This window comes from Filicampus tigris, chromosome 14 (assembly GCF_054856515.1).
Source record: "Filicampus tigris isolate MCC_2025a chromosome 14, RoL_Ftig_1.0, whole genome shotgun sequence".
NCBI lineage: Eukaryota > Metazoa > Chordata > Actinopteri > Syngnathiformes > Syngnathidae > Filicampus > Filicampus tigris.
Genome location: NC_141230.1, coordinates 18181852 through 18203686, shown reverse-complemented (window position 1 = coordinate 18203686; position 21835 = coordinate 18181852). Strand labels below are relative to the sequence as shown.

Here is a 21835-nt window from a genome sequence, read left to right as displayed (position 1 = left end):
CAAGGTATGCAATTGTTGTTGGAAATATTTATATTATTGATGAGCGAGTACCGATACCAGTATTGGGTTCTCGTGGAGGCTGGCGACACCAGCAAAAAAAAAAAAAAACTGACCTTGGGTAAGTAGCTGGCGCTATACTGCGGCAGATAGACACATCAGTGAATCATCATCTGGATGAGAAATGGTTGTTCAACTAAATTTTATATATTAATAGTACAAGAGGTATCGGTGAGTACTCAAAGAGTGAATACTCATACGGTATGGGTCTAAAAAGAAGTGATATCGAACATCCCTAATTTATATATACTGTACTCAAAACGTTAACATATTTTCTGAGAATATGCAAAACATCAAAACCGGTACTAATGTTATAAAAACAGGTATAACCTGAAATGCAAAATGTTCATTAAAACTAACTTAACTCAGCGGACACAATAGTGCATCTGCCCAAGATGATCAGATGCACACTGGCGTTTCGAATCTTTTTGCTCTTTGGGGGTTACAAAATGATATAAATAATAAAAACAGCCTCGAGCCTCTTTGTTTATTGCTGTGAGTTCTGCGCCGCTGCAAAAGACAATCACAAGTCTGAGCAAATAAGAGTACAAGTGGATCTCGATTTACGACGTAGTTCATCATCTGATTTTGTACGTAAATCGGAACGCAGCATAATAGGCATAGCTATAGCTATAGCAAATATATGTATGAAAAAACACTCATATGCGAGAAATATGAGTCACGGCGATAAATGAGTGTGTCGCGTGATGCCGCTTTTGAAATTACTACGCAAATTCAGTCCATGTGCGTCGTTCGTAACGTCCAGACGTCGTAAACCGAGAACTTTTTAATAATTCAAAACCGATCATTCAATGTCTTTGTGAAACCAAAGGATTTTTTGGGGATTGATGATTATGTGCAGGTGTATACCTAATGCAGTGGCCGCAAAGAGGAAAAGTAGACATTTGAATTGAAAATGCAAATTACATACGTTATTTCTGTATTGATTTCCATACCGCAGTGATGTTTCATAATGCTGCTCTGACGGTTGCAGTCTCATGTACAGGTCACGTTAATCCCACGGGATTAGGTCAAACCTTGGCCACTGTGGAATTGGATTCAAAACACCATGGCAACGACGAGAATGAGAGAAAAACACGAGTGGGAACTCGGCTTCTGAAGGGGGGCGCACTCATTTGTATACGATTTGTATTCCAAGAGGGAGAGCTGGCTTTCTTTGTATGGTCACACTAATGCGACGTTCACGTGCACGACGTGGTCACGGGACCGTGGATGTTATATTTAGGAGGAGAGAGAGAGAGAGAGAGAGAGAGAGAGAGAGCACATAGCAGTGTGAGTGGGGTCGGGATTCCTCTGACTGTCTTTTCTCAAGGGCGTGCGGGCGGTGCAGGGAGGAGAAGAGAGGTGGGCCGTGGGGGGATGGCCGCTGTTGCATTGCACACAATCACCAAAATAGGACAGAAGCGACCGGCTGTGTCGTCCGTGCGTGCTCAAAATTGAGCCCTGTGGGGTTTTTTTTTTTTTTTTTTTTTGGCGTTTATGGAGAGGAACAACCAGAGACAACGGTCATCGATGAGCATTCATGGACAAAAGAAAGGTGAGAGTGGGATTGTATTGTTGAATATAAGGAATAATTCCACGAATAATACATGGGATTGAAGGATATTCATGTTGGCAGCATGGTGGTTAGTACATCCGCCTCACAGTTCGAAAAGGTCAAAGTTCTGTGTTGAGTTTGCTTGTGCTTCTGTGGGTTTCCTCCAAAATTACCAAAACATGCATGTTAGGTTAATTCAAGATTTTGGGATTGTGCTTGGGTGTGAATGGTAGTTACTCTGTTTGTGCCCTGTGACTGAGTGGCGACCAGTCTAGGGTGTACTCCACCACTCACCACCACCTGGAGTGGGTAATCTGGACAACATGGAATTTCCCGGTGGGCCGGGCCTCTATATCGGCTGTTCTGGGTCGCTTTTCAGCGGTTTCAGCTTCATTGAATTCCTCTGGCCCACAGATCCATTTTGAAATTAGCCAATAAAATGCATTGGTAACAATATATTTTCCCCTTCTCTTACAAATGTACTATAAACTAATATTGATAGGCCACGGACCCATGACCCCAGTGAGAACAAGCTGTATTGAAAATCGATAGACGGATGAGTATTGGTGGTGTTATTTTGTGGAAATTGTCTATGTTTTTTTTTTTTTTTTACTGCAGATACAATGTCACACAAGCAGAATGAGTTCTACACCTACGAGTTCTGCGACCCAGATCATCCAGCTGAGATCCTGGACGCTCTCAGGCATTTCTACCTCAATGGACTGTTTACCGACATCACCCTGCAATGCGCCGATGACTCGAGCCAGGCGTTCCACTGCCACAAGGCGCTACTGTCCGCCAGGAGCTCCTACTTCCACATCATGTTCACGGCTGATATGAAGGAGAGGTCCAACAGTGTCATCAAACTGGCCGGGGTGGATTGTGAGGTTCTGGCCGTTTTGGTCGATTACGTTTACACGGCTCAAGTGAGCATCACGGAGGAGAACGTGCAAAGCCTGCTGGAGGCCGCCGACCTGCTGCAGTTCACCTCGGTCAAACGGGCGTGCGAAGGCTTCCTTGTTCGCCTCCTGGATGTGGACAACTGCCTGGGCATGCATGCGTTCGCTCAACTCCACCTGTGCCCTCGACTGGAGCGCGAGGCCAGAAGGGTGATGCTGAGCAGGTTCGCAGACCTGACCCATCAGGAGGAGTTCCTCCAACTGGATCACAATAAGATCCGGACAGTTCTGGCTGCCCAAAAGCTCGGCGTATCGAGGGATGAACTACTGATCGACGCAGTCACCAAATGGGTGATCCACGACTTGGAGAACCGTATCCATCACGCTGCGGACCTGCTGCGGTCAATCCATCTGGACCTGGATGAGACTGACTTCAAAGCTACTTTAGAGCTGCACGGGCAGTGCTTAGCGGGTAGTGACGAGAGATTTAAATCAGTCATCATGCAGGTTTCTAGACCCCAAAATAAAGCGAGAACCACAGATGGCAAAACAAGCATGTACATTATCGGAGGGTACTACTGGCACCCTCTTTGTGAAGTTCACATATGGGAGCCCACAAGCGACACATGGCTGCGAGGGAAAGACATGCCGGACCAGGCGAGGGAGAGCTACAGCGTGGCATTACTAGGGGCCGATATCTATGTGACAGGAGGCTACAGGAGCAACACGGTCGAGGCCCTTGACACCGTTTTTATTTATGACTGTGACTATGACGAGTGGACGGAGGGTCGCCCTATGATCACGGCCAGATACTACCATTGTTCTGTTGCTTTGCACGGCTGTATTTATGCCATTGGAGGCTACAGAGGAGGAGCTCCGGAGCAGGAGACAGAATGTTATGATCCACTAAAGAAGAAATGGTTCCCCGGGGCGAGAATGATCCAAGGTGTGCAAGAAAACTTGTTTTGAGGATCGATTGTTTGTTATTATGTGAACGGGGGCTAGCAGAGTTTTTGCTAAATTGCTAAATTGACAACAGAAATATTGATTTTGTACGGTACAGCGTGGGCACTCCACTAAAACAAAAAAGACTATTGTTGTAGTGTAGTAGTGCTTAGTAATAGTAAAGCACAGACGTCCAATGTTGAATGGTTGAATGTTTCTTTATTCTCATGGATTATTTTAAATGTAAATTTCATAGGACGTTGCATAGAAAGGGCTCCTTAGACAGTTTGCTGTCTGTATGGAGTACACCTGTTTATTTTATTTCTTTTTTTCCATTTTGTAAGTGATTGCTTCATTTCTTATTTCAAGGTGTGGGAAATGCCACTGCTGGTGTGCTGGGAGATAAAATCTATGTGACCGGAGGCCACTATGGATTCAGAGGGAGCTGCACGTATGAGAAAATCCAGGTCTATAGGCCAGATATCAGCGAGTGGAGCATTATTACCATAAGCCCTCATCCAGGTATCAGTCAAAGAAGATGAAATGGGACATTTATACTGTATTTTTTTTTTTCATTGCATTTTCTAAAATTCCGATCCTATTTTTTTTTTCAGAGTATGGATTGTGTTCTGTGTCTCTTGAGAACAAACTTTATCTGGTTGGTGGACAGACGACTATCGCAGACTGCTACGACATACAGAGAGAGGAATGGAGCTCGATATCAGTGATGAAGGAAAGGAGGATGGAGTGCGGCGCTGCGGTCATCAATGGTTGTATCTACGTCACAGGGGGCTACTCTTACTCCAAAGGGACTTATCTACAGAGCATTGAGAAGTATGACCCGCAACTGGACTCTTGGGAGATTGTCGGGACACTTCCCAGCCCATCCAGGTCACATGGATGCGTCTGCGTGTACAGTGTTTAATGTTAAGATCTTGACTTTGAATTGTTGCCGTGTGCCAAATACAATTGAACGAACACATGTGCCCATTGGAATCTATATAAGCATCAATTGATACAATTTATTGAAGCTACAAGTTGAAGACCTGTTATTTCCCTGTTATAATATGATATGAGACAGTTTTTGTTGCTCTATAAGGGACAAGTAGCATCCACTATATTGGATATTCACTAACTCAAAAGAAATGCCCTTTATTTATCAGACAATGACCTCAATTGATCTTCCTGGGACTTTTTAATTGGACTGTGGAAAACCAATTGCATTGCACTGAGCCATTATAGTTGTGTTTGTGTGTGTGTGTGTGTGTGTGTGCAGGAACCTTGATGATTCAATTAGTGACACCTCTGTTCACACAAAGCTTTGTTATTTTTGGAATTGTTCCATTATGTTTATACTTGAGTAATTTAATCACTACACTACTGTAAAGCAGGATGCTTGAATTAAACATTTCTCTGTGCTACATGTGTTCAATCCCTATAAATATTTGATTTCTGTCTGCAATATTGAATTGAGGGCATCATAGTCCTCTCACCCAAAGAAAGATAGGATAGGCTCATGAGCGCTGTTAGATTTGTTGCAAAACGTTTGTTAACTCCTATAAGGCAATTACAAAAACCGCAGGACATTATTGATCATTTACATATTTCAGAGGAAACTGTTGGAAAACAATACAATATGAGCTGGAAGGCGCTATACGTTAAAACCACATTAGTGTGACGACAGCGACACTCAGCGATAGTTTGAGACAATTACATCCTTGCGCCTCCTGCGAAATAATCCCTTTTGGTCCTCCCGACTTTCCGTAACACGCAGTCCCACATGTACAAACTGGTGCCAAAGTGAAATCCTTCTGTTTGAACGACTAAATTTCGTACCGGCTCGTATCAAATTTATCGTAAGTACAGTCCAACTGTTGAATGTAAGGTGAAATATCATTTTTAAAATATCCTCCTGAACGATTTTCTTTGTCGATTGAAACACGACGTCCCATTTTAGCCTTTTTAAGCAGCATGCTCTTTCGATAGAATGGAGTCACATGCTTTAAACTGATTAAATGTGTGTAAAAGGGATATAGCTACACGCATAATACCACGAATTCACGTCGTGGTGTCGATATGAAAGTATATGTTTTTCTAAATGGAACCATTTGTCTATGTAGAGCACGCTGTGTGGCCGGTATGCAACCTGCGACATGTTAGCTTGTTAGTATGCTAGCTACAGCAAAAAACGTCATAAGAACGTAAAACTTCACTCCACAGCGAGTAACTCACTGTTGGAATGTATTTTATTTTTTGTAAAGTTGTCTTTTTTTTTTTTTAATGAGACGCCTCAAAATATGATATTTTAGGTGTATTTTATTGAGGCTATACTGTTGAAGTCTATGAAGTCTATCCATTTTGCCAATTTAAGGAATTATGAACCCATTAGCAAAATTACAGGATCTTGCTTTTCGAGTCATGTTTTACTTAAGGTAATTTCTTTCAGGGGTTCTCAAATTTGTTGGGTTCAGGGACCCTTACAGGGGACAAACCCCCACTCCCAACTCTTCATACTCACACGCCATAATTATCATGTGCACCTGTACGCCACGGAACCATTTATATGTATATTTTTGATCATTTAACCAATACATTCATAACCTGTTTAATGGAAATGAAGTTAACTTAATGTTATAGAAATAAATTCAATATGTAGGGTGAGAAAGTCATCCGGAAGGGACTCAGAGTAGGGTCATTGGTCCTCCGCCTCGACAGGAGCCAGCTGAGGTGGCTCGGGCATCTAGTTAGGATATCTCTCTGGTGAAGCGCTCTGTGGGATGTCTCACGTGGAGGACACACAAGCAAGACCGAGGACACGTCAGAGGCTAAGTCTTTTAGCTGACCCAGGAATGTCTCAAGAAGAGCTGGATGAAGTGGCTGGGGAGAGGGAACTTCTGGCCTTCTCTTTGCTTACTGTGACCTGACGCCAGATATCCGGAAGCAGGTGGATGGACACATTCAACATGGGAGCACAGTGTAATAGTGGTTAGCACATTTCTGAGGTTCATGGTTTGATTCTCTGCTCTGGTGAAATATTTCTTTATAGGGATGTCAGATTAATGTGATATCACAATTTTTAAATCACTTCTTTGGATAGGCCCAAAGTTAAGTTTGGGAGGAAAAAATGGTTTAGTATGTTTATTTTATTGGCGTGCTGGTAACTCCGCCCCTCCTTTTAAGAATAATTCGACATAATTTATTGCAAATTATGTGGTGGATCCCAGTTTGAGAACTATTGATTTATATACCTCGCTTACATTTAACAAAAGACCGGTACTTCAAATTAATTTGTGACCTTTGTGTTTTGCACACAGAACAGTCATGTCTGAAGAAATGTCTCCAGTTGAAGTGAAAGTGGCTCGACAAGTCGAGGTAATCTATTACGAGATTCATTTATAACCAGTATCCTTGTACTGTATTCAGGTCATAAACATTCTTTATAATAAGTTTCACATTTACTGAATTCTTGCCTGCAGTACTACTTTGGAGATCACAATCTTCTAAGAGACAAATTTCTCAAAGAACAACTTCAGCTTGATGATGGCTGGGTCAGTTTGGAGACAATGCTCAAATTTAACAGGTTTGTGTCTTTGTTGCTTACATTTTTTTTTTTTTAAACTAACTTTTGGTTAGTCATGATGAATTCTTAACATTCTCTTTGCAGACTGAAATCACTAACCTCCGATGCCAAGATCATCGTTTCCGCTCTCCAGAAATCAACCAGTGGCCTTTTGGAAATCAGCGAGGACAAGACAAAAATCAGGAGGTGTCCAGAAAAACCTTTACCCGAACTGAACAACGAGTACAAAGATGCTATCAAACACAAATCTGTCTACATGGTAAATTCTTTCAAATGTATTGTTCAGGTGACCACCAATTCATTTATATGTGATACTTTACAAAAAATTATAAAACAGGTCTTGGTTGACGTGTTAGTCGTCCGAGACTACTTCGCTATAGTTTCCATTATATCAAATTCTGTTTTTCTCCCACAGATAGCTGTAGTTTGAGTGTACATTTTCATGCCATAAATTAATTTTTGTATTAAATTGGATTGAGCCTATAAGTAAGATTTTTTTTTTTTTCTAAAGTTGTGTTATATTTTCATCTTTGTATGCATTTCCTGTATACCATGAGTACCCTATAATCTCAGTATTCCACAACAATTTGTCCCATTTGTTCCTCCAGAAAGGTTTTCCCCTGGGAACCTCACTTGACGAGATTCAGGAGTGGTTGAATGGAAAAGGCAACGTAGAAAACATTCAAATGAGGCGAGATCTGGAGAGGCAGTTCAAGGTAGTAAAAATGAATCTAAAATAGATTTTTGGATTAGATTATGCAGTTTGGTGAGGTGTGATTTGAACGATGTATTTTGTTGGCAGGGATCCGTGTTTGTCTGTTTTGACACAGAAGAGTCATCCAAGAAGTTCCTTGAACGTTCCGACATTAAATCATTCAAAGACAATGACATGCTCGTGTTATCAAGGTATGTATTACTGGACTAATGTGTGCGGGCTTCATGAGGTCTGGTCTCTTGTCAGGTAACATATTCAGTCCTTCCAAAGTGGATTAAATAAATGACTATCAGAGTAAAGGACACAATTGTTATACAGCTTATTCACTAAAGTAAATTTAGCAAAAGAAGTAAAAGTGAAAATGCCTGATAGCAGGCGGCAGCAAGCGGCCTATGAAAGCCTAATAAAATACGGTAATGCAATTGCAGACGGTTAATACTTTTGTTGCTTTTCTTGGCAAATAAGGCTCACGAAAGTTGTTTGTGTTTGGTCGAAAAAATGAATTCAGTTTACAATTGCGGAAATGAGACCCTAAAAAATTTGACCATTTTATACTTACCCATTCGGCGCATTTGCATTTTGCTAGGTTAACACAAAAATGGAACTATGTTTTTATTTTTTAACAATTGACCGTACTCGTGTTTGGGAGGCGTGCAAAGTAAAATGTTCCTTTGTGCTTTCAGGGAAGCCTACCATGCAAAGAAAGCAGAAGAGAGAAAACAACATAAAGCAGAGACAAAAGCTAAAGTGAAACAGTGAGTATAAAATGGCTTTTTATTTTTAAAAAAAAACGTTTTTAACTTGCCCGTTCCTTCCACAAATCTTCCTCAGGGATAAAGAACAGCAAAAGAAACACACAGAAGAGAAAAATATGGTATGATCCCCGACTGGTCCTAAAAGCTCAGCTGTTGGGAGGATTGCTCGTGCTAATGACTCCTTGCTGGTTTGCAGGATCAGCTCATGGAAGAATACTCAGGTTCCTTGTTAAATTTCTCTGGCAAGCTCGAAGATGTTTCCAGAGAGGACTTTCATGACGTGTTCTCAGGGCATGGACGGATAAAGTGGGTTGATTTTACAAGAGGGGCCAAAGAGGTAAGTCAAGGCTTCCTCCGACAAAGATGTCATTTCAATTAAGGCCGAAATGTGTCATCGAGTAACTGTAAAAATTCAGTTTAAATTAAAAAAAAAAAATCGTCAAAGCAAATCGGGGGACCGGATTACACACAAATACAGAGGAGAATTGTATTATTTTATTATATAATATATTTGATCACTTTTTTAAAGGAGACGCACATCATTCCACTTTTCTCACCATTCCAACGTCAACATACGCTAAAAATTCAAGCCATGTGTGGTATTATTTAATAATACCTGCAGCTCACATGATCATTTCTTTATTATTCCAAAATCGACGATCGCCCGAATTGTAAATTAATCAAAAATACTTGAAAGTTGCAGCGTCAATCATTTGGTGAATGAGACGTGTTTTGACTCCCAACAAGGGCACCCTCCTCTTCGATGGAAACGCAAAGGAAGCATTTGAGAAGGCCAAAGAGGCAAATGAAGGAGAGCTTAAAGTCAAGAATAACGATGTGACGTGGAAACTGCTTGAAGGAGAAGAGGAGAAAGAGGTCCTGAAGAAGATCATTAAAGCACAACAAGAATCTCTCAACCGGTCTAAAGAAAGAGGTGACAACTTCAGTCCAAGCAACCAATACAACACCGATAATTGATCCGTGCTTTAATTACAATATTCATGTGTGTCTTAAAGGCAGGGGAAAATCCGGCGGCAGAGGAAGAGGAGGTCGCAGAGGAAAAGGGGGAAGAGACCAAGGCAGAACGCAATACCAGGGCAAGAAGACGAAATTTGATAGTGATGATGATGAAGAGGAGGGTAATTAGACATATATTTAAAGGCTTTGCCGTATTCAGTGTTTTGTTTTTGAAATGAGACTTTGCAACACTGCTAAATCACTCTTTTCCTTCAGCGCCTGCGGCCCCGAAGAGAGAACTCGAGGAAGCTGATGGTCCTGCGGCAAAGGTGGCCAAAACTGAAAACGGATCTTAGTAAGGCCACACTCGGATCTTTTCATTTGGACAAAACGTTTATTATATACAGAGGCAAACAAGTCCATTCCACTCAAAAGCTTCAGGCTTTGGAGAAGCGTAGGAAGTCCACCCGAATGTCGACCTAGAGAACAATTTGCAAAGCTTGGTGTCAGTTTTCTGCTTTTTAAGTCCTTTAGTGCACCTATGTTTCTCGTCAGACTATTTCATTTTTTATTATCTATAACTTTCTGCTCTTGGACTGAAATTTAATTTCAACAGAACATTTGAGTTGGTTTTCTAAGACTCCTCATGTGACAAAAATCTGCCACTGTATCGTTTTCTTGTAGATTCCTTACATTACTTTAAAAAAAAAAAAAAAAAAAAAAAGCTTTGCTATTTTTACGTTTTCATTGTGAATTGCAAATAAACCATGTATAAGAATTTAACAGTTTTAATGTGCTTGTTCAGCAGCTGTCCAGATTGGAAAAGAGTGTGAAGAATATTTAAACTCACCGATTTCTTTTTGTGAAACTTATAAGAAGCTGGCAAGTCGTATCTCAGTTCTGTTTATCAAAAGGAAAAAAAATCAGCCAGCGCTACTCATTTCAATTGTTCTGGTGTGCTTGTATTACCTGCAATGACTTCCATCTTCACTCCCCAGTCATTTGCCTTCTTTTGTATGTGCTGTAATGGGATAAAAACAACTTGTAAGACACACTTGCTGTTTTTGTTGTTTATTACTTACCTACAGAGTGAATAGTTAGCAAGGATGGCTATAATTAACCCACAGAATGAATTGGGAGAAAACGAGATGCCTACAAGATTTAATTCTAATGAACAGTAAATGAATTCATTACCCAAACCAAGAAACAATACAGTAGACCCATTATGACACCTTCAAAATACATCTTGAGAATTTGAGAAGATAAGTTATCAGTCGCGTTAAGTACAGTGTTTTTTTTCTCAGTCAGAGGGACAAATGTTAAGTTGCAAGTCTAACTACTTTGTGTGACAGTAGTTAAATGTTTCTTAAAATATTGCATGTAAAATTCTGACAACTCGTATTCATTTTAGACAGAGATAGCTCTTTAAGTACTTACGTCACGTGTTGATGTTTTATGGAGTGAATACACAGCTTTCTTTGCCATTGTTATAGCAGCTCTTAAAAACTTCATGTCCATACCTTAAGGGAAAAACAAAAGCTCGAATTATGAATACCATAATGTGCAACAAAAAACAGAACATGCAATATCAACATGATACTTGAGTTAAAATCGAAGATGCTTGATTGTGTAAAAATTTGCAATTTTCTCCCTCACCCTGATTGTGTTTTGTTCCAAAAGGGGGATTCATGATGACGGTGTCAAAACTGTTACGATAGTCTTCAGCCTTCAGCGAACACAAGTCACACTGGACCAGATCAACGTTAGAAAGCTCGAATTCGTCCGCATTTCTTCTGAAAATGTCCAGCGCGTCGTTGTCAATGTCGAAGCCGACGCATAACCTTTAGAATACATATCAGTGATATTTACCCAGTGGTATTTCAGTATTAATATTTCATAATTATGACAGAAAAGTGGTGAAGCGCACCCTGCTTCGAGCATCGCCGCACCGATGCTGAGAACTCCACAGCCACATCCCAGATCTGCCACGAGTTTAGCCTCGATATCATCAAACGTGTTGTGTATCGTGTAAAGCATGCACGCTGTAGAAACACAAAGTAAATTTGATTCATTTAAAGAAAAAGTAAACAAACGCTCCATTGAGAGCACGTTGTATTGTCTCCTCACCAGCAATATGCGCACTGGTTGGATATTGCTCCAGAAGAATTTTGGGCTCTTCAAATGTATCCACTTGTTGTAGACAACTTTCCAACTCTTTAAGTTTCATCGTGTGCAACTATCAAATCGTAACATGTCCATAGAATACAATACAAGGCCAAAGTTTCCTGTAAATTGTGGAGTTTTACTGTAGAAGTCACAACTTCCGTTTTGGTTGTATCAACCAAAACATATCGTCATGGAACCAAAACGCGTGAAGAGGGTTCCGCTTTGCACGAATTGTTTGAAACACATTAAAACATTGGATTATCGCCATAAAAATACAATCACATCAAATTTGAAACCTGAAATAAAGTTTTACTTCTTCCTACTCCTTTTTGGTAAGTGAAACTACGGTGCTGTTTTTCTTTCTGATGTTTTGATTGTCCATTTTGCACATTTACTTGTTAGTGTACATCATTTGCATACTCGGAATAAAATGAAATAAAATAAATAGTACAATTTGACGGGCTTTTCAACTTCACCAGGAAATTGAAGGCTTTATTCGATTTTGCAGTGCATTTTTTTCAATTGGTTTCGGGGCAGCTCAAATTCAAACATCTCATAATAGTTAAAGCATTTTGACCTAATCATTGTGGTTATTTTGGGTTTGAATGCTTTCTTTAGAAAGTATGACTTTTAAAAAAAACCATAGGTTGTATCATTTTTTTCTAATATACAGCTGGGTTGGATCAAAATTAGGCCGCCTGTTGCCTAGAAGCAAAAACACAAACACACGGAAATAGGTGTGTCTGAACGAAGCTCAGAGGCCAGCCACAATAAAATAAACTCCTTAAATAAATGCATAAATTAAGTGCGAAACTGCAACTTTTTTTTCTTTCAAGCGTGTGACGCTTATAATCAATCGTAGGCTGCATTTTCCTTTTATATCAAAAATACGACAAAAGCAAACAACGAAAGGTATCGCGAGAGTCCACGAGAACATGGACGCAAGACAACAAAAATAAATTTGTGGACAACAAGCCAGCGAATGATGGCGGCGTCGCTGTTACGCCGGGACAAGAAAGCTACTGCCGCCCACCTGAAGGCAGACTTAAAGCGGACTGACAACAGCGCTGTGGTCCGACAAATTCACGAGCTACTGGATGACGTGCTAAATCCCGAAAAACCAGCCACGGACAGCGAAGCGCTTGACTGGTGTAAATGTCTAATTGCAGGGGGCGAAGCATTCGAGGAGTTCTGCAAAACGGTCCGCTCTTATGACAATGCCACCCTGTGCGGCTTGGTGTGGACGGCTAATTTCGTGGCGTATCGATGCCGGACCTGTGGAATCTCTCCTTGCATGTCGCTGTGCGCCGAGTGCTTCAACAACGGAGACCATACGAGTCATGACTTCAACATGTTCCGGAGCCAGGCTGGCGGGGCCTGTGATTGTGGAGACAGTAATGTCATGCGAGAGAGTGGGTAAGCCAAGTTTCCGGCTAGCTAAGCTAAGCTACATAAAGCTAAGCTATGCTAGCCAGTGACAGGTGCAGTTTGGACGGGGGATTCTCGTTAATATTAAATGTCGTCACCTACGAATACAACCTTTGTGTCATTTGGTGCAACATTTGATTGTGAATGACGACAAACCGACATGGGTAATAGAAGTTTCGTCTTTACAGTCATTTATAGGCAACACCGTGCAATTAGCATTGACTGAGAAACTACCAGTATCCATCCATTGAGAACATCACTCAACAACTTGAATTTGATAATGACTGTATCTCATAGTTATGGGGGTGGTTTGACATGGTCGGATCGTTTGAGCACTGATAAACCCGTTTTACTAAATCCACACGTCAGATTGTCTAGATAGTGAATGAGTGTGCCATGGTTGAATGATGTTGCCTCATAGAAAAAAAACGATTGCATCAATTCTGCACCTGCTCATCCCGATGGAGTGCTCTCCAAGACCAAACACTTTAAGACAAGAATCATTAGTAGTTAGGATAAACAAATCCTAAATTATAGTATTGAAATGTGTTGTTGGACTAGTCGTTAGGCACCTGTCAAACATTGTGGCAAAATCCAACATGTTTATCAGCTATATCCAACTAGGGGACTTTATTCTCCCTGTATGAACATTAGCTGCGGTTTAAAATAAGCAGCTCAAATGTTTTGTATTGCAAGATTTAAGCTGCTTTTCTCTGTCTGTTTCTTTCAAAATATAATAACCAGGGTTCCTGCATAACCTTAAAAGGGTTTTCAATGGGATTGAATCCACAAATCTAAAAACCAGGCCTTAATTGGCATTGAAATGTCTTAAATGGATTTTTCAAACGTCTTAAAAAATGCTGACACACATTAAGTTTCAAGTTAAGATTTAAAATACTGTAAAAATACATTAAAATTACTGAAAAAATAATTTACTGAAATACTAAAGGGGGAACATTGCACAATCACGATAGTGAAACTAACAACACTGATTTGGTTTTAGTCAGGACTCTTAACAGCAGATTCACATCATTTATTGAGCCTAGCAACTTTGGATGACAGGGGTCAGTGAGAGCATTATGAAATTGGTCTCAAATGTAATTTCATGCCTTTATGTACTTGTAGTCATCAGGTTGGTTTTTTTTTGCATTTGTTTTAAACGCTTCTGTTGTATATGCATTAACTCACCAATAGACTTCTCTAACAGTGGGTACAAGAGTGGCAACATTTTCGGATACATCTGTTTGCTACAAAATGTTTTTTCTTCTTTTAAATAGGTTTTGCAGACGGCATCGGTTGAGAACAGGAGAGAACATCCCGTCAATTCCTAGAGATCTCCTGTTGATGTCAGAGTTGGTCCTCCCTCGCTTTATCCTATCCGTCATACAGTATTTGAGGGATGGCTATACAGAACCAGGTGAAAACTAGATATTAGCTATCATTAGTTAAATAAAGTACTGTTCTGTTTGTGACCCTTTCAACCATCAAGAATCTGAGTTGGAAACCAAGCCATAATTGCTGCACTAAAATATCTTCTTACATATTAAATGCAGATATAGATAAGTTGCGCAAGCTGCACACAAGCGATATGCTCCTGTTTACATCCGGCATCATGTTTACAAAGAGCCGAGAGTCATAACTTGTATTTATTATCTCCCTGCACCAGACAGCTCAACTGAGAGAGACCTACAAAAGGTTCTTCAGCAGCTGGAGCCTCAAATCTCCTTCCTGGAAGAGCTCACCAAAATGGGCGGAGCAATGCGGACTGTCCTAACCAAGATCTTGACCAATCAACAAACATTCAAGGAGTTGAGCATGGGTAATTTGTTGTTCAATTACATTGTTGTTTCTTTGCTTTTGTTATGATTGTTCTTAATGGCGTATGCACAATGTTATGATAGAAATAACATATATATATATATATATATATGACAGTCGTATTTTCTTTTGACACTTGCTTCAGGCCAAGAGGACAATTTGTTTGCTAAAAAGAACTATGACAAGTATTTGGCAGCATTGAAGAATTCTGGCTTGGTGTCTGTAGAGGACAAGGCCCAAACTACTACCGAAGTCGGTGCGGAAGGAGGAGCTGATGCCCTACTCGGTGAGATTCCTTCCTGTATTTGTTACCTTTCCATATTAGACTTTTTATTTATCCTTTGGTTGTAGGATGTGAATTATCTACCAGTCCGATGTTAAACTCTAATATCTCTCTCTCTCAAAAAAAAAATCATCACCGGAAAAGGTTCAACGCTAATTTTGAAGATGTTCACTGCTATCTTGAAATGTGTATGAGCCATGGTCAAATGTTTCTTGAGTCACGTGTATGTAATGTTTAACGACCATGGTGAATAACAGTGAATTAGTTATGCTCAATTTACTTTCACTTTTAGGATCCGGAGCACCGGGGAGCCCAGATGAGTCGAGCAAAGAGGTTTGTACAAAACTTAGAGCCGATACTCTTTTAAAATGTTACAATGGAACATCTAAGTCGACACACAGTTGCTTCATGGATGATGGTCTGAGTTGGACACACTTTTTCCCATGGAGTTAATATTAAGAATAGAAACGATATAACAGTTGGAGATTGCAAAAGGTCACACTGGGAAAAAAAATATTGGGATACCACTGGAGTCTTGTTACATAATCATCTTATGCAGAGCTGGGCCTAAGCGCCACCGAGTTCCCGTCTGCATATTTAAATGACACACGTGGTCCCAGTTGGTCAGAGTCAGCCAAACGGCGTCGAGGACGGACTTAACTGGCACGAGTGATTTAAAAAAAAAAAAAATTTTTAAACATTTTTTTATTCAATGTCTTCTTTTTTTCCATTCCCAGGAGGACCAAGATTCGGGACAGTCTGTCGGCCAGAGAAAAAGGGTTAAGCTGAGTAGCAGTACAAAAGGTAACATTAAAGCGGAAGTCAACCCAAACATATTTTTTTCAAGAATATGTTCCCAGCAGGCCCACTAGTTGAAACACGGCATTCTGACGTTTGTGGAATATAAATTAGGCAGCAAAATGCACTCGTTTTTAGCCATCTCCGGGTTCGGCCATTTTGTCACTTCTGTCGACTGAAAATGACATCACAACTGCTCACAACGACCAATCACGGCTAACCTGTTTTCTGAATCTGAGCCGTGATTGGTCGTCGTGAGCAGTTGTGATGTCATTTTCAGTCGACAGAAGACAAAATGGCCGCCCCCAGAGATGACTAAAAACGAGTGGATTAACACTTATTCCACAAACGCAATATTGATCAGAATGCCCTGTACAGCTTGCATTGAACATATTCTTGAAAAGAAAAATATTTGCGTTGACCTCTTCTTCAACCCATTAAGGCCTAAAGCGCCTTTCTCAACAGCTCCCCAAAACCGTCAGTCGCCTTTGGAATTACCCTTGAAAACCTGAAGTTCTCCCAGAAAATTCAACACTTACAAAATGATCAATATCTCAGTCCCTGTAGCAGACAGAAACATAATTCCAAAAGAATTAAAGAGCTCAGACGTGTGGCTTTCACACATTAGCCTACCTACGGCTCGAAAAAATTCCACGACACCCCCCCCCCGCGGTCTCGCGACACCGTCACGTGTATATTCTGATGCATTAAATTGGCTAAGAGACGGAGAATTGGATTTAAAAAAAAAAAGGACGATGACATATCCGCTCCCCCGGTTTGAAAGGGCTTAATGGGTTTAAGTAAGGAAATGCGTATTTGCGAACTATTCTCATAGCGCCTTTTTTCTGCCCTTAGACTTGTCTATCATTGAATGTTTGAAGCATAAATGTTTTTTGGAGGAGCTCCTCTTTTGGACAATCAAATATGAGTTTCCTCAGAAGAAGGTCACCTTCTTGCTGAACATGTTGCCAGATCAAGATTACAAGGTAATTCTCAAGCAAGAATTCATTGTATCATGTCATTGTTTTGCTACAATTGAATTTTTTTTTTTTTTTTTTTTTTTTTTTGGGGCAGATTACCTTTACAAAAACATTTGTTCAGCATTACGCATTCATCATGAAAACCCTGATGAAAAGCCACGAGTCGGACACAATGTCCAACCGTATTGTACATATCAGCGTGCAGTTGTTCAGCAACGAGGAACTGGCTCGTCATGTGACCGAGGAGTGTCAGCTGCTGGACATCATGGTCACTGTCCTCCTTTACATGATGGAGAGTTGCCTTATTAAAAGTGAACTTCAGGGTAAGTGCTCACAGTGGCTCAATTGTTTCTCATCTGGGGTAAAATAAAGCTCTGAGTGTTGTTACTTGCCCTTTACTGGTTTGAATCGTTTTCCTTTTGCAGATGAAGAAAACAGTCGCCATGTTGTGGTGAACTGCAGTGAGGCTCTGTTGAAGAATAACACATACTGGCCATTAGTTAGTGATTTTATCAATATCTTGTCACACCAAAGTGTTGCCAAAAAGTTCCTTGAAGACCATTCATTGTTGATGCTGTGGATGAGCTTTGTGTCATTTTTCCAAGGTAAGTCCTTATTAAAGATAGACCGATATGCTTTTTTCAGGGCCGATACCGATTATTAGTAGTCAAGGAGGCTGATAACCGATATTTGGAGCCGGTATTAATTTGCATTGAAAAGGTTTTGCATAATGATTTAAATTTTTTATTTTTATTTTAAATCATTATTACAATACATTTTTGACAGTATACATCTCTGTTATAAAATTCTAACAAAAAGTTCAGGGAGCACCCAGGATTGTCAGCATGTCTTAGAAAAGCATAATGAAAAAATTAAACAATAGTTCCATGTAGTTTTCTACAATAAACGAACATTTCAAAATGACAGAAATGTTAAACTTTCACATATCTTTGTTTTGATTTCCACAGTTTTAAATTGATTTATTATCGGCAAGCAGCGTTTAGAAAAAAATTCAGATGCCGATATTCATCAAAAAGCCAAATACCGGTGCCGATAGATAATCGGCCCGGCCGATAATCGGTCCATCCCTAGTCCTTATAGACTGTGTTGCAGCTGTAGCAATACGGCTTGCTAAAAGAAGAAAGCAATGTGTTATCTTTGAATTTGTTTTAGGAAGCATTTTAGCCCAAAACTTCAGATGTCAGTAGCGGTGGAACCAAAAAAAAGGATAAATATTCCGGGTATGCTAGAGGGACAAAAGTAATTGGCCAACTGCTCATTCAAGGCTCCAGATTGCCGCTAAAACATGAGACAATGCACCTACAATTTTTATCTACTTGCACCATAGCAACCATCATGACGGAAGGTGAGCCACGGCACAATTTAGGCTGCGTCAATGAATTAGAATTGTGTTTTTATGCCGCTCACTTGCCATGTGTAGTCATGGCACTAAAAATAACACGAGCCCTCGCTTAGTGGGTTAGAGTGTCTCCTTGCTGGGGTTATGTGCGCAGTCACAGGCACAGCTACCTTGTATGCCTGTGTCCTGCTATAAATTCGTAAATGTACAGTCCTAACACTGTAATTGCAAAAATGCATGTAAAAATTATTTTCCCCCCCCCCCCGTCAAGGATGTGGCCTTTGTCTCAACTTTGTAATTTTCTGCCGTGACAGGAATGAACCTGAATAAACGGGAGTTGAATGAGCATGTGGAATTTGAGTCTCAGACGTACTATGCAGCATTTGCGGCTGAGCTGGAGGCCTGCGCACAACCGATGTGGGGGCTTTTAACTCACTGCAAAGTCAAAGTAAGCTCTGCCCGTTTTGTCGCACTCGACTACACCTGGAGCCGCACTGCACAGCCATATAAGGTGTTTTTCACATGTTGAATTGTGTGTCGTCAGGAGACTCAGGAGTATACGAAAACGGTGGTACGCTACTGTTTGGAGACGCTTCAGATCTGGTTTGATGCCATCAGCTTTAATGATGAGGTAAAGTTAGAAGGCACACAGTTCTCGATATACAGATCAGCCTTTGCTTCTCCGGGTTTCTCATGGCTTATGTTTCTCTTCCAGCCTTTGCCAAATCAAGTGACATTTCACTTGCCGCTCCACCGCTACTATGCCATGTTCCTCAGTAAGGTAGGTCTTACCACTGCTGGGATTTCAATGTACCAGGATACACAACGGGACACACCCACATATTTGTGGTTCATTCGGCATTTGCAAATTCACATATTTGCAGATTTGTGAGCAATGGGAATTTTTTGGGGGGAAAATGTATCCTCCATTATTTGCAGGAAAACCTTGGCTATTTGCTCTTTTTGAGCCCGGGCAAAACCAAATAAAGTATTAGCGCCATCTTATGGAATCTGGTTATTGTTTGTGTTTGTGTTTTTTTTGTTTTGTTTTTTGTTTATTTATTTTTGGATGTCCTATTTTGTTGGCAGTCCTTGAATGCACCTTGAAAGTGCAAATATGTTTCTGCTTCGCTCCCAATGCAGCTGCTTATAGCCTGTATAGACTTTGCGGATACAATTTGCAAGCATTCCCTAACAGTTATTTAGTCTGAATGCCAAATGCATGCAAAATATTACTATTGATAAATAGGGATGTAACGATTCACTCAAGCCCCGATTCGATTCGATTCGATTTGCCAGTTCCCGATTTTCGATTCGATTTAAAAAAAAAAAATTGCGACCGTGCTTGTTTCTGTGCACTAGTGTGGTTCTGCAGCCATCCACAAACGCAATACGCAATGATGTTTGGCGCAAGCGCATAATTTGATCTACGTATTCCAAATGTGCTATGCATCTGGAATGACAAAACGTTTCAAGACACCACTTTCTTGATGAATCTAAAAAATATTTTTTTTTTCTTGGATTTTTCGATTATCGTTACATCCCTATAATGATAAACCTCCTGTTGAACGATTTGAATACAGTCTTTTATGTAACATCGGTTCACGATTGTGTGCATGATAGATGCATGGTGTTGGTGCCTGATGATCATCTCTGTTTTAAGTGCTTTGCCTTCTTCTTATTTGCGGATTTTCGCTATTTGCCACAGGGGTCGTTACCTCTCCCCTGTGACTAGTGGGGGTTGATTTTATAATAATAAGTGGTTTATTTGAACAATTCCCAGGCCGTGAAGTGCCAAGGTCTGGACCTGGACAGCCTACTGCCTGACCAAGAGATGCTGATGAAGATAATGGTGCACCCGTTACAAATTCAGGTATAGCATGCTTGGCTTCTTTTGAGCGGTTCTGCTTTTTAGGCTTCTCTAAGGCGGCGATGACTTGGGATGATTTATGATAATATCAATTGGAACGTTTGATTGTAGGCATGTCTGTCGGAGATCCACAGCAACATGTGGGTCAGAAATGGCTTGCAGATTAAAGGACAAGCCATGACCTACGTGCAGTCGCACTTCTGCAACTCCATGATCGACCCGGACATTTATCTGCTGCAGGTTAGGACTGGCCATTAGACGCATTGCTCAAATATGCTTGCGGTTATATGTCATGATCTCTTCCACTTTGTTTTGCAGGTTTGCGCATCGAGGCTCGATCCTGACTACTTTATCTCGAGTGTTTTTGAGAGGTAAGGTCGGACCGATGCCCTTTTCAGTCTCTGTTGCATTAAACGACGCTCAGAAGAAATGTCCTTCCCGTCGGCAGGTTCAAAGTGGTTGATCTTTTAACCATGGCGTCTCAACATCAAAACGCTGTGTTAGATTCTGAGCAGGAAAGGCCAATGCTCGAAGGCGCCCTGACCTTCTTAGTCATACTGACGAGCCTTCGCATTCATTTAGGTAAGTGGTCCAACACGGAATGTCACCGCGCTGACACTGCCGCTTTCGTGGTGAATAATGACCTTGTGATGGCTGCTGATAAAGGGAAGTGCAGTGTTTGGTTGTCCGGTAACACTTTGTTGTTTTAGTGGAATACACCAATGACACACAATTGTCTCTGCCGGTTCAAATACACTTATTTGTATCCAGGGTTGACTTTCAATGACGTGGCACAATTTGGCAGCCGAAAAACAGTCAAGAATGGATCAATCGAATATGAAGAAATTTAGCTGGTGTATCGTCGCTGTCCCGTGAAAAACACTTACCTCCAATTTTGGAAACTTTTTTTTAATTTTCACATTATTGCGATGTCCGTAACGCGGAAATACCATTCGTGTCAAAATAAGAAAATGAAAAAAAAAATGGTGTGTTTTTCACGTGACAGTGACGATATGAAACATATATGTACTGTAAATGTGTATAAAAAAAACAAAACAAAATATACAAAATAAATCAATGGATACAAATGTGACATTTAAAAATAAAAAAAGAATAGTCTTTTCAACTGTTGTTCAATTTGTTTTTCAGGGTTTCAGTAACAAAATGCTTGTCATGCGTATTTTATTAAAAGTGAAGACAATTTGCGATTTTGGTACAGATTTGAGCAAGTAATAACGCAGACGCACACTTATTTTAGAGGGCCAAAGACGCCCTTCAGAAAAATACAAAACATGAAAAAAAATCTGACATTTTAGTCAACTGCCTGTCCATAATTTGAACTAAGACAACACTGAGATGAGCATAACAGCCATATGGATTTTGCTCTCATCGAATGCTATCGGTTGCCTTCTGTTTAACTCTCTGCTTTTCATGAATCCAACTCAAAAGACAAGCATTCAAAAGCGTCTCACGTTCTGCTCCTCACTCTCACCGCCAGGGATGACAGACGACGAGATCCTTCGGGCTGAGATGGTCTCGCAGCTGTGTATGAACGATCGCACTCACAGCTCCCTGTTAGACCTTGTATCCTTTCAATCAATTCAAGAGACGCCACATGGAAGCTTCTGTCCTTTAATCCGTCACCAACGTGTGTTCCTTAAGAATA

The 21835-nt window shown here is 40.6% G+C and overlaps 4 protein-coding genes across 6 annotated transcripts in view; 3 read left to right on the top strand and 1 right to left on the bottom strand.

Annotated features, from left to right (window-relative positions):
* The first annotated feature begins 1165 nt into the window (after positions 1–1165).
* Positions 1166–4880, top strand: klhl23 (kelch-like family member 23). The gene is made up of 4 exons (XM_086051729.1): positions 1166–1615; positions 2234–3460; positions 3829–3981; positions 4074–4880. Exons 1-4 carry the CDS (start codon positions 1558–1560, stop codon positions 4382–4384), a joined length of 1749 nt encoding a protein of 582 aa, XP_085907855.1. The 5' UTR covers positions 1166–1557; the 3' UTR covers positions 4385–4880.
* A 309-nt stretch (positions 4881–5189) lies between these two features.
* Positions 5190–10518, top strand: ssb (small RNA binding exonuclease protection factor La). Its single transcript, XM_086052322.1, has 12 exons — positions 5190–5315; positions 6774–6831; positions 6936–7039; positions 7124–7298; positions 7648–7755; positions 7842–7945; positions 8438–8509; positions 8586–8628; positions 8706–8846; positions 9257–9443; positions 9526–9648; positions 9743–10518. The coding sequence occupies exons 2-12, from the start codon at positions 6781–6783 to the stop codon at positions 9820–9822; spliced, it is 1188 nt and encodes a 395-aa protein (XP_085908448.1). The 5' UTR covers positions 5190–5315; positions 6774–6780; the 3' UTR covers positions 9823–10518.
* mettl5 (methyltransferase 5, N6-adenosine) lies at positions 9000–11857 on the bottom strand. Of its 2 annotated transcripts, XM_086052324.1 has the most exons (7): positions 11594–11832; positions 11394–11508; positions 11123–11307; positions 10904–10986; positions 10436–10487; positions 10317–10366; positions 9000–9945 (listed from the first exon to the last, which is right to left on the bottom strand). In XM_086052324.1, exons 1-7 carry the CDS (start codon positions 11691–11693, stop codon positions 9904–9906), a joined length of 627 nt encoding a protein of 208 aa, XP_085908450.1. In that variant the 5' UTR covers positions 11694–11832; the 3' UTR covers positions 9000–9903. The 2 variants fall into 2 exon arrangements, with proteins under 2 accessions (XP_085908450.1, XP_085908449.1); XM_086052323.1 differs by having other exon boundaries at positions 9000–10366; positions 11594–11857.
* A 699-nt stretch (positions 11858–12556) lies between these two features.
* The window catches only part of ubr3 (ubiquitin protein ligase E3 component n-recognin 3), a 33153-nt gene continuing 23874 nt past the window's right edge, over positions 12557–21835 (top strand). For both annotated transcript variants that reach the window (XM_086050891.1, XM_086050890.1), the window contains exons 1-17: positions 12557–13048; positions 14338–14477; positions 14727–14879; positions 15024–15164; positions 15454–15494; positions 15899–15965; positions 16815–16945; positions 17034–17262; positions 17365–17544; positions 18614–18747; positions 18844–18930; positions 19015–19080; positions 20083–20172; positions 20281–20409; positions 20488–20540; positions 20618–20751; positions 21668–21753. In XM_086050891.1, the coding sequence (XP_085907017.1) occupies positions 12615–13048; positions 14338–14477; positions 14727–14879; positions 15024–15164; positions 15454–15494; positions 15899–15965; positions 16815–16945; positions 17034–17262; positions 17365–17544; positions 18614–18747; positions 18844–18930; positions 19015–19080; positions 20083–20172; positions 20281–20409; positions 20488–20540; positions 20618–20751; positions 21668–21753 (2295 nt within the window). In that variant the 5' untranslated portion in view covers positions 12557–12614. The remainder of the gene's footprint in view (positions 13049–14337; positions 14478–14726; positions 14880–15023; positions 15165–15453; positions 15495–15898; positions 15966–16814; positions 16946–17033; positions 17263–17364; positions 17545–18613; positions 18748–18843; positions 18931–19014; positions 19081–20082; positions 20173–20280; positions 20410–20487; positions 20541–20617; positions 20752–21667; positions 21754–21835) is intronic.

Coding starts and splice junctions, on each gene's coding strand:
- mettl5 (XM_086052323.1), bottom strand. CDS start 11,693: ATGAAACTTAAAGAGTTGGAAAGTTGTCTACAACAAGTGGATACATTT. Junction 11,308..11,393: donor GCGGCGATGCTCGAAGCAGG/GTGCGCTTCACC, acceptor TGTATTCTAAAG/GTTATGCGTCGGCTTCGACA. Junction 10,488..10,903: donor ATAAAACATCAACACGTGAC/GTAAGTACTTAA, acceptor ATCCCATTACAG/CACATACAAAAGAAGGCAAA.
- klhl23 (XM_086051729.1), top strand. CDS start 1,558: ATGGAGAGGAACAACCAGAGACAACGGTCATCGATGAGCATTCATGGA. Junction 1,616..2,233: donor CATTCATGGACAAAAGAAAG/GTGAGAGTGGGA, acceptor TTTTTACTGCAG/ATACAATGTCACACAAGCAG. Junction 3,982..4,073: donor TACCATAAGCCCTCATCCAG/GTATCAGTCAAA, acceptor TTTTTTTTTCAG/AGTATGGATTGTGTTCTGTG.
- ssb (XM_086052322.1), top strand. CDS start 6,781: ATGTCTGAAGAAATGTCTCCAGTTGAAGTGAAAGTGGCTCGACAAGTC. Junction 7,299..7,647: donor AACACAAATCTGTCTACATG/GTAAATTCTTTC, acceptor TTGTTCCTCCAG/AAAGGTTTTCCCCTGGGAAC. Junction 7,946..8,437: donor GACATGCTCGTGTTATCAAG/GTATGTATTACT, acceptor TTGTGCTTTCAG/GGAAGCCTACCATGCAAAGA.